General features: G+C 53.8%; 1 protein-coding gene across 2 annotated transcripts in view; it reads left to right on the forward strand.

The window, feature by feature from the left end:
• Positions 1-2,987, forward strand: part of STUM (stum, mechanosensory transduction mediator homolog) — a 50,755-nt gene extending 47,768 nt beyond the window's left edge. The window contains exon 3 of one of the 2 annotated variants that reach the window (XM_080408811.1): positions 671-2,987. In XM_080408811.1, the coding sequence (XP_080264937.1) occupies positions 671-705 (35 nt within the window). In that variant the 3' untranslated portion in view covers positions 706-2,987. The remainder of the gene's footprint in view (positions 1-670) is intronic. The other variant, XM_080408810.1, reaches the window with a different exon arrangement.
• Positions 2,988-11,647: the final 8,660 nt, after the last annotated feature.

An 11,647-nucleotide genomic window follows, 5' to 3' on the forward strand; every position in this document is an offset into this window, starting at 1 on the left:
CCTGACACGTCAGCCTGTGATTAAAGGCATCCCCTTGCTCCTCCAAGAGATGTTTGTTCACCTCTGCAAACCGCAGTGCAAATTGGTTGCTGCTGGAGAGCTCTGTTAGCAAAAGCCAGCATGGGAACAAAAAGGCAGATAAAGGAAACCAGCCTCCTCCTACCTGGCAGTCCCCTGGAAGGACGAGGTTCAGCCGTAGATCACAAGTAGAGATGTGATGTGTCGGATGCGTGACCAGTGCTGCCAGGTCAGCGCTGGGGAACAGCAGTATGTAAGGCATACATTTCCCCTACATGGCAGAATTAACATGCTTCCTCAAAGTTTTAGCTTATTGGACTGTAGCGGCATCGGTGGCCACCGGTACCTCCTGTGCCTTTTTGGGCAATTCAAGCAGACAGGCCTTTGCCCACGCCGGTGGCTGGCAGCACGGCTGGCAGCCACATCGCTGTGCCTGGGAAGCACGTGCACCCCGTGCCTGCACCGGGCAGGCTACAGCTAGACAGGATGGCTTGCCGGGCCGAGCCTGCCCCAGGGGGGACATGGCAGCCCCCTATTTTCCCACGTGGTTTGCCATTCCTGGTAAACCAGGCTCGTGGCTCACTTGAGCCTCGCCAAGGGTCCTCGTTAGGAATTAACACTAATCATGTTGCCTTCCCCTCCCTCCCCACAGGCTACAAGGAGCAGGGGATCCCACAGCAGCTGTAGTGGCTGGGACAAGTGTGGTCAGAGAAACACGGCGAGAGATTTCCTTTGGCAGCTGCAGGCTGTGGACATTTTCATTACCCTTTGTCTCTCTTCTTCTTCCTTTTGTTTTGTTTCCTTCTGTTTGAACCTGGTTCACCTGCCCATCCAGCGGAGCGGAGGTGCAGAGCGACCGACGGAGACTTGCACTGATCAGCGGAGATGGGGCAAGCACGGCGTGGCTTAGGACTGGTCCCGGCCAGCATGCGGTGGGCAGCTGATGATGATGAAGAGGGTGCCAGGAGAAGGAAACACCCTTGGCGAGGGTGGCACCTGGGCAGGCAGCTGAGCCGGGGGAGCGGGAGACGCTGCTTTCTCTCTCCTCCCAGAAGAAAGTAGCTGAAGACATTTCGCTTCCTTTTTACACTCACCATTAAAGGAAACTGGCTGTGAACGTCAAATGCCAAGGAGCTATTAGTAGATACATGTACAGTATGTAAAAGCAAACCAGTGGTACTTTTTCCCCACCCCGAGAGTCCATCCTTGACTGCTTTGTGGTAGTGGAGGGCTCAGCCCAGCCTCCTCTGCTGTCTCTGTATATACGATGCTCAATGAAGCTCTGTCCTTGCAGATGTCTCGAGAAATGTGCTTGCTGTAAATCGTATTGTACTGCTGAATGACTGGGGCCATCCCCTGCTCCCATCCACCGGCACCATGTGAAGACCAGACCTCCTGCCAGCCCCTGGGGAGACTTTATCTAGCATGGGACTGGTGCCCCGCAGCACCTTGCCTCTAGGGTGGTGGGTACAGCCACGTGCTGCCAAAAGCTTCTAGTGTAAGACAATACTGGGGGAGCCAAAAAAAAAAAAAAAAAAAAAGGCGACTTTTCCTCCCCTCCCCATGAAAGGGACTTGCTGGCAGCATCTCCGTGCTTTGGAAATGGATCCCCTTACAGCGTGCTGCGTGCTCCTGGCTGAAGCAGCATCCCTGCTCTGCTTCCCCGGGGTAAGTGCCCAAAGCAAGAGCAGCCTGACCTGGCGTTAGCCAGGGGCTCAGTAGCAGCTGCAGCTGGAAAGCCTGTGGCCACATGTGGTAGGGCTGTGTTTCTGTGGCTCGAACACCATGTGCAGGGCTAAGTTGGGCATCCAGGTGGAGTGACCCCGCTGGTCCTGGGTGGTGTTTCAGCAGGGCAAGGGGAGCTCAGCCAGGGAGGGGGACCTGGTGGCAGCACCCTACTTGCTTTCCCACTCCAAAAAGGAAGAGCCCTGCTGAAAGTGGGCAAAATCAGGCTGCTCCCAGGGTCCTCCCAGTGAGATGAGCTCTACACAAACCTGCTGCCAAAACCGGGAGCCACCTGAGCACGATGGAGCTGTGACCTGCTTCCAGCCCATCACTCGTGCAGAGAGGCAGCTGGTGGGCAAGGGGAGAGCAGCAAACCCTGCTCCCCTGCAGGCCTCTCCTAGCATGATGGTTTGTTTTTAAGGCAGGCTTTAATTTTCCATGCGGATCAGATCCTGTCAGTTAAAATACCTCCTGCTGCAAAGAGGGCTGAGGTGCCCCTGAGCACGTCTCCTCGCCTGATCATCTGCAGGCAGAAAGTGTGGGCCACCTGGCTGTTCTCTGCGCTGTCTGTCCAACCCTCAGAGGCATCGCAGGGGCACGTCGAGCAGGACAGTACGCCTGTCTGTGAGCCCCCAGGTGTTTACACCTGCAGGAAACATGGCTTTGCCTCCCCACAGCCCCAGCTCTCCTGATGGCTGGACACCTGCTGGCTTTAATGCCAGACCTTTCCTCCTGGAAAGGTTCCTACCCGCCCAATGCCCACACTTTGCTGTGAGCCCACAGGCTGTGGAAAGCAGGCACTGGTACCTCTCTGCTCTCCCAGCTCAGCAAGCCCTTCTCCAGGGCTAGTGATAAAGCATCACTGATAATCACAGTCCCAGCTAACTTGTGATGGGACAGGACCCATCCAAACCATGCGCGTTTACCCGGCACAGGCATCAGACCTGATGACAAACTTTTTTCACCCCACCCTTTGATGACAGCGCACCATAAAAAAACCTTTGGGCTGCCTGAACAGGAGAAAGGGGCTGAGAGTCAGAAGCCTTGGAAGCAGCAGCCTTTGCTGCGAGATGGGAGACTCTCAGCAGCCTTAATCAGGAGAGCAAATGGAACCCATATAGTAAGGATGCAGTTTTGTAACACAAACAACTCGCCATATATTTTACCAAGCCAGACTTCAGCTAGGTCAACGTATTTTACAGATATTCCCTTTGTGCATATACAGGTGCTACCTGGTGTTTGAGCACAGCATGCCTCAGCCAACACCCTTGGCTAAACACCTGCCAAACCACACAAGCCCCACGGAGCACGCACCCCGCAGCGCCTACAGCCCCCAGGAGGTATGTTTAAACTGGCTTTTTAGCAGCAAGAGGTTAGGAAAGAGATCAACATGAAATGGATGGGTGGAAGACCCTTCAGATGAAGTTTAAAGCAATATTTCACAGGTCTTAGCCCAACACTAACAGTGACCCCCTGCATTTGCAGACAGACAGATCGCTCTCCCTGTTGCACAGCTGGGAAGCAGCAGCATGCGGTCAGGGTACGTTACCAGGCTCCAAAGCAAATCCATGGTAGAACCACAGGAATAACTCGGGCTGTATTTCTCTTGCCTTGCACCCCAAGCAGTGGCTCACACTGCTATACTGACCAGCCAGAAACGTGTGTTTAGCAGCTACCCTGTACCTGAATGGGGGTGCTGAGCTCAGCTTTTTGGGCTCTTCCACAGAAAGCAAAGGCCCATAACGTGGTGCAAACAGGAAAGCTGCTCATTCGTAACTTTAGAGGAAGACATGAAAAAACACCAGTTTTAGAGAAACGCCAGCCACACAACACAGGCAACAGCGAAGCGGGCTGCTTTGGAAGACGAGCACCAGTTGGTGCTGCTTCTTAACCCGGGGCTAGAAGAGGAAAAGCAGCGCAGTTGTTCTGCCGTGATGCCATGGCGCATCAAGGCTCAGCTACCTTGCCTTGCTGAGGAGAGGTTTGCAAGACAGCAGCACTTTGAAAACTCCTAGCAGGTCAGTGGCAGATGAGACTCAAGAGTCATCTAAAATCTGCGTTAAAGCCAAAGGATGAGCTCCTCAAGAGTACCGTTGCCACAGCAATCACCCAAAAGGTTTCTGCTCACAATGTCCAGCAATTTCAACTCTCTTTGACCGTTTCTACCAGAAGGACCAGTGAAGAGGGTGGCTGCTCAGTGACCTGTGCTGTAGTGCCTGCAGCTCTGTGGCTTGCAGGACTGTGCAGTTGTTACAGAACTGAGCTTCAGCATTTACTGCAAGACAGAGAAGCTCTTCTCCTTTATTTTCCACCTGGGAAAATAAGGGGTAAATGGGATCCTACCCAGCAGCAAACTAGGAATCAGTAGCACAGCTGGAAAACACCTTCACAAGCTGCTGTGATCAGTGGGAGCTCTTTTTTTCTGAGGTTTTTCACTAGTTATTAACCACCCAAGCAACCTGCTAGCTCAGCTGCAGCGAGCATGGTGACCAAGAGCGATGGGTACCGCTCACGTTTGCTGAAACAGAATGGCTGCTTCAAGTGCCAACTCCAAATGCTGCCTGAGCGTGGAGTTAGCTGGGCTTTTGCCCTGGGGGGGACGTGCAGGAAGGTCTGCAGACAGGGCTAGTGGGTGTCACTGGGCCGGCTGGCAGGGGTGTTGAAAAGACACCAGGCAAAGCCTTTGGGTGCAGCAGCTCTGACACCGGAGCAGCCAGGCATGGCTGAGAACTACTTGTTCTAGTGCCCCTGCAGGTGGATTCACTTTTAGAGGATGGATTTAAACATTCAGTGGACAGGCAGTGCAGGCAGTCTGGGTCTGGGGAGGGTTAAACAAGGTGACATTTTCACTACGCATTTAACTGCCAAAAGCTGTATCCCCTGTGGGCAGCTGTCAGACCAGCAGCGGATGCCCCATCCCACAGACCCAACACCTGGTAACAAAAGGTCCCCTGGAAACAAAAAGGAGGCAGGATTAGCTCTCACCAGCATCGTCAGGGTTTTGCTGGCCTTTCAGTGGTGTCAGGTGCTGCCTGTCCCTGTGCTCCAGTGAGGGCAGGGGAATTGCATTAGTTGGGGAAGGGCTCATATGGAAATGCTGCCCCCCCCCCCCCCCCCCCCCCCCGACTGTCATGGGTCTTCAGAGAGCATCGCTTCAGTTATGTGTGTATGCTGGCTGCATTTATTGCGTGAGGGAGTTTGGCACCAGGAGAGGTGCAGGATTTATAATTTACTTTCAGGTTTTGGTCTGTAAAAGTTTTTCTTCTTTTTGACCTACCAAACTGGTAAAGCCAAGAAAGCAGGCAAGGCACTGCTTTGGAGGCTCTGAAATCTGTCAAATGGACATCCCAGGACAGAAGACCTTATTTCTGCCAGTTGTAGGGATTTGCTTAATTGATATTAATTAGCACCAGGCAGATTCCCACTCTCTGCTTTAGGACAGGAGCAACTTTCTAGATTGGCCTTGCTGCCAGAGAGCAAGCACCAAATTGCATTTTCCCCAAAACCACCCTGCTGCAGTGATAACGATGACAAAATCATCTGCATTTTCCAATAGTCCTGTTTAAGACCAGCACCCTCAAGCTCCCCCCAGCCCGGGTGTGAACAGCAGCATGCTCCCAGGCAATGGCAAGCTCCTGAACCTGGTTTCAGGTCTCCCTGTGGCAAGTAGCAGGGGAGCAATGTGCTGCAGTGAGCTCAGAGGCTGCGCCCCGCCACAGCGCATCTGGGGAAGCCAGAGGCGACAGGTGGGACTTCAGGCCTTAGTGGTCACAAGGCAGGTCTGCTCAGTCCCATCTTTAATATCACACCCCGCCCCACCATGACTTGGTTTTCCTCCTCTCATAAGAGGTGGACAGGGACAGACCAGGCAAAGCCCATCCCCTTGAGGGTCTCCTGGGGAGCCTGTGGTGGGGAAGCTGCAGCAAGCTGGAGGTAGGTGCGTGGTGCCCGCAGTCACACACTACCGAGAAGAGCCATGCAGTGAAGACACAGGTATAAGTGCTAATCTGGAGCTTCTCCCCCCCTCCACCCCCATCCCATCAGCAATGCTTTTCTTCCTCTTTAGGGCCAAATTAATCACCCGGTGTTTTTACACCTCCATCCGGAGCACCGCAGAGGGAGGCCACCTCCTCCGGGATGCCCACCAGCACCAGGGTCCCGCTAGCGCCTGCCATGGCCCCCTGCACCGCTGCTGCAAACCAACCCCCCCTCCTCACCAGCACAGCTGCAGGTCACTGCCAGCAAACGCTTGATCTGGTCAAAGGCGCACGGCACCTGGCTATCTCCGTATCATCAGCTGCTCCATACATATAGATGTTTTAGGTGCAAGCTGTACAGCTAAAGAGTGATAGTGGGTGATGAAGAATAAATGCAGTGCTTCACCCCCATCTGCCAACACCACGGTGTTTTCTGCTGCTCTTCCCTGATTGTGAAAACCAGGTTTCTCAAAAAAAAAAAAAAAAAAAAAAAGGGCTTAAATGGAATAGTTCCTTGGTACTTGAACCCAGCTAGGCTGAACAGCTGATTTACTACTCGCTGGAATGCGATTCCAGGTAGGAACCAAACCAAATTTGTTTTTGAAATGTGGGGCTATTAGTAAACCAATTTCATTCTGGGTCAGCCCAAACATTTCAACACAGAGCACATTAACATTTTTTTTCTAAATTTGTTGGTGTTGCCAAATCTGTCCTTACCATGGAAAAGGTGCTATGGCAGAGAGCCCCTGCCCTCCCAGCCCTTTCCCTGCCTGACCGTGCTTGCTGCAGGGGTCAGCATCCCTCTCAGCCGTGGCACAGGTGCCCGGCAGTCACAGCCAGGAAGGTCAGTGGGATTTTGAGCTGGCAAAGGCTCCAGCACACAGCCGTGCTGTAGGGAGTGTTAGACATGCGAGGTGCCTCCATCTGTGCCGCATCCTGTGCTTCCCGAGACGCAAAGCCACGCGTTCCTCCCTACGTGCATTGACTGTCACACATTTTATTAGAGATCTTTCAGTTCTGCTGGAAATTGCCCCTTGTAGTCATCTGGCTGTGACGCAAGGGGTACTGCGCTGAGCTCCGTGGACAGGAGGCTGAAGAGTCACAGTCTCGTCATTCTCCAGGGGGCTGTTTTATTCTACCCTTGTCTTGCCTTCTACTTGTTTTGGGATGACCCTGTGGTCTGCATACACGCACACGCTCCAGCTGAGTGTGTTTTATTACTATTGAACATAAACTGCATCCTCGACAAGACACCACCAAGAGTTCATTGACATTTAAAGCCCAGACACAAGCAGAGCTATAAGCTTGGCTAGACCCGATATGCCTCCCTTTCAAAAGCAATGGCTTCTCCCACACGCTTGCTAACCATGGCATGATAACACCCCCCTGTATTTTCTAGCTGACTTCTTTTCATGCTCACACACACAATGCACTCTCAGGCAGTGCTGCAATTTATTTTCCAAACTGGCACTCGGCATTTCCATCCCCCGGTGGGACCAGTGTGCTGTAAAACCCCAGGTGGCAGTGGCACCAGCTGAACCAGGGTTCATAATAGTGAATCCCACAAGAGCCCACACCACCCACAAGCCATCCTTCCTTCTCTTGCCATCCATATGCATAACTAGAGCCAGGCTAAAATTCAGTCAGGCTTTTCTTGCACCCACCCACTGGCCAGAGGAATGCAACACACACACACACACATGCACCAGAATGGTGTGCTGGGATGAGAAGGCTTCACATAGACTCCAGGACCAGCAAGGTGAGAGGTGAGAGTACCTCAATCCATCTTCCAGCTCAAAGGCAGGACAAAAGGAATGGCAGATGGGGGCTTGGGCTCAAAACAAGGGCTCACCTCCACCAGCACAGCCAGGAGGCGATGGCAGCGCTTCCCCAAAAACACCCAGCAAGCAATCCCAGCCCAACAAGCACCCCCCTTTCCACCCACCACACGTATGCAGCACTGGGAGGGGGATAAGTTGTCTGTCACTGGCTCAAGTCCATGTTTTCCTTTGTTTTGGCCATGCTTGGGTGTATCAGGTTTTCCCACCCTGGGAAGGAGGGAATGAGTGCATACCATCGGGGTGCAAGTGACACAAGTGGGCAAGCCCACCTTTCATCTTCATGCTGGAGCCCAAACAGAGGGGTTACGGGGGACCGTTTGTATGCCCATTTACATCACCAAGTACTGGATTGTGACTTGCTGTGTTTTGATACTGTGGATTTTTTTTTTTTTAGTTAAATATATTCTATTGCTGAACAGCTGGAACAAAATGCAGAGTCTCTTTATGTGGCCTGGAGAAAACCCATCAGCCCTGGATCAAAATCTGCCTTCCTCCTCCTACCAACTGAGTGGTGGAGCCCATCCAGCAGACACCAGTCCACACCTGAGGAGAAGAGGCAGGGGGCCAGGGCATTCACAGCTTCCTTCAGGAATTAAGGACCCAGAGCTTTCCAGGCGAGCAGGGGGCTGGTAAGGACCCTTGCCCGCACCTCTGAAGTGGAGACGAGGCAGGGGAAAAGCCACCCTGCCACCCCCCTCTGCACACACCTGCCAGAAATCCTTCTCTCCTGGGTTTTCTTTGCAGTTTTAACACTTTAAAATGACTCCAGGCACATTATCCCTGCTCCCCCTGCAAGAGCAGCCCCCCGTGCTGCCAGGGCTCGGCCACGCGTGCCAGAGCGGAGCAGACCTTGGTGGGTGGCAGGGCCATCACAGGGGAGCTTTGCTATCGAAGGCAGCACTGCTGCAAGGGCTGCCAGCCCCTCAGAACGCATCGCACATTTTGACTAGCCATACTTCATGCTCCCTGCTCCTCCTGCCACCTGCAACACCCCAAAGCCCCGCTGCCTCCCCAAAGCTGCTGTAGGTGGGGAAATGCATGGGAGATCCCAGATGGATCTGTCAGGGCTTCTCTTGGTCATTTTGGAGACAAGCAGGAGTCTAAAGTGTCTAAGCAATTGTTCATTCATACAGACACCCACAACCTAGTAGTTTTGACCCCAAACACTGGCACACAGGTAGTTCCCAGACTGCCAAGCTTCCCCTGGCCCTGTCTGGATGCCTCACCTCTGCAGGAAGCTCCTTGCAAACACAAGTAGCTTGTCCAACACCAACTGTCCTTGGGCCAGAGACCTCACACTCTCTGTCAGGGCCCCTCAAAAAAAGCAAAGGCTGCAGTTATCACCCCATTCCCAGCGCAGGCAGTGCTCACAGAGGACAGGTTTCAGCCAGCCCTGGGTGCCCCGCAGCCCTGCTGGGAAAGGGCCAGCCTCCTGCTCCATCCAAACCCCAGATCCCTGGAGCTCTGCAACACTGCCACAGGTGACGGCAGCTGCAGGGAATAAGCCTTAAGCACAGTTCTCTGTGCGATGGGACTGCACAGACCCTCACACACGCTGCAGCCCAGGACTCCATGCGTCAGCGGGGCTGGTGTCCTCCCTGCTGGGGAGGGGGGCACAGGGCTCTGTGGCATCTGCCACCCACCCAGAGCAGGTACAGGGCTGGCCTCCCAGCCTTTCCAACAGGCAGGTAGGGATGAATAGGGAGCCCAACAGTGCTGAAGGGAGGAGATGGAAGGTGCCTGGGGTGAAACGCAACTATGGCTGTGATATTCACCCTCCACAGCCCCAAATGCAAGGGCAGGTGTTTGCCGGCAGAGCTGGAGAGACTGAAGTGTGCTCATCCCCTTCTCCAAATCGCCAGAGCAGTGCAATGCCCCTCGCACAGGCTCACACAGGAGGGGCAGCAAGACAGAAGCCAAGCATGGCCCCGGAGAAGCAGGAGAGGGCACCCACGCAGTGAGGCTGAGGCTGTCACCACTGGGAAAGTGACAGCATGGATCCCACCCCATCCGCCCTCACAGACCATCAGTAACCCAGGCTCAGCGAGGGACACCCACAGCTGACACCCCACCGCTGGGCAGCAGGGCCAGCCCCGCACTGCTTGTCTTGAATGGGAAGAGGGAAGGGGGGAAGGATGCAGCTGCAGCAAGAGCAGAGGCAGGGAGCCCAGCGAGGACCAGCCCTGGCACCAGAGCAGTGCAGAGTGAACCCTGCCCAGCTGCAGGGCACGGTGAACCAGGCAGCAGGTCCAGCCTGGGGGCCTTCAGTGACACTCAGGGGGCCAAACTCAGATTTGGTGCAAGACCAGTGAGAAGGCTCTTTGTGCACTCCATGGCCTTGAGGGATCTGGTGGGCGAGGCAGAAAGCTCCGTTTCACTTGCCACATCTTTCTGTTTAGGTTTTGCCCCTCAGCGCATGACGCACTTTGGGATGAAAACTGATCTGTAATATTATGATACTATTAATACACCCATGCAGACACACCATCACATGGCAAATCCACTAGAGAGATCTGGGATAATTATCTTGAAAAGACTTCTTTAAAGCCTTGCTAATGCAACCATTTCAGCAGGGGAAGGGGGGCGGGGGAAAATAATCACACAAATGGAAAGTCAAAAACTGGAGCTTAGTGAAGACAGTTAAGCCACGGGGAAAACCTCCATGCCTTACCCTTGTCTGAGCACCATCGTGAGACCAGGTCTTTCCCCCACCTGGAGGAACAATTGTCTCCAGCAGTTTTTCAGCCCTGTGGGCTACTAACACTCTTGTCTTATAACAAGGTTATATATAACATCCTTGTCAGGGAGCACCCTGGCTTCAGCAGGCAGAAACCCAGGAGGTTTTCAGGGGATTAAGAGGCAGAGAGGAATGAGGTGATGAGTACAGCCTGTGACTTCTGCCAGCTCCTTAAACAAGCAGCAGCACCGGCTCTGCTGGAGCAGGCACCAAATCCCCATTCCGAGAGCAGCCTTGAAGCCAGACAGCACCACCAGCCAGAAACACAGGGACAGGGTGACCAGCAGGTTCCTGGGCTACTTACCCCATAATATGTTTGCCCTTGCCAGGAAACAGCAGCCAACAAACCTCCAGGCCTTGCAGAACTAGAAGCACCCAATGCAGCCCCGCTCTTCTCCAGCATCCCACGGGCATGCAGAGACCAAACCAGAGCTCCTCAGACCCCCAAGCCCCAGCACACAGCCAGAGCCCACAGCTGCCCTGCCCCAAGCCCCACACCACATCCCTGGGCAGGCCCCCCACACCATGCAGCCCCAGGGGGGCACATGGCCATCACAGATATCTCATACTGACTCCCCCTGCCCCCCAACCCAAGAGCAAAGCCTGCCCAGACACCCCCACAGCACAGCTGCAGCATTAACTGTACCCCCTCTATGTACCCACTCAGCACACAACAATGGGGCCAAGGAAACCCCCTTCCCAGCAACCACCACACAACAGAGAAAATTCCCCTCCCATTGCACATGCAACCGCTCCAAGCTGGGCTTGTTCCACCTCCCCAGGAACACAGCCCCCCTCCCCAAACCAAGCTCACCTTCACAGGACTGCCACACAGCCACCCCTGCAGCAACTCTTGCTGGAAGCCACACAAGACTACAACCCACAACACCCTCACACTGAAAGAGGGCAGCTGAGACTTTATAGGTGACCCGGAGCAATCAGTGTAACCAGGTGTGCTTTGCATGAGGCCATCTGGGAGATTTCAGGCTGCTGCCTGCTGTTACACCTGTGGGGCAAAAAGCCTCTCGGGCAGGAGGGCTGCAGTCAGTCCCGGCGTGCAGCTGGCTGTGCAGGCAGCTCTCGCTGGCAGCAATGCAGAGACATGGAAATACATCACCTGGATATTGTATCATTTAGAGATGTATATTTAGAAAAAGCGTAATTTCAATTATATTCCGTTCAAACTAGCCAGAGTGACCATTTGAAAAGAGAACATCCATGCAAAGGAGGATTATTGCAAGGTGTACATGTACTAGTTCAATATCTTCAGGCCATGCAGTCCAAATATACGTTCAGGTCTGAATGCAGCTATGAGAAGGTAGCACCTGATCCTAGGAGCTAATATTACA

The sequence above is a fragment of the Falco punctatus genome (assembly GCF_963210335.1).
Source record: "Falco punctatus genome assembly, chromosome: 12".
NCBI lineage: Eukaryota > Metazoa > Chordata > Aves > Falconiformes > Falconidae > Falco > Falco punctatus.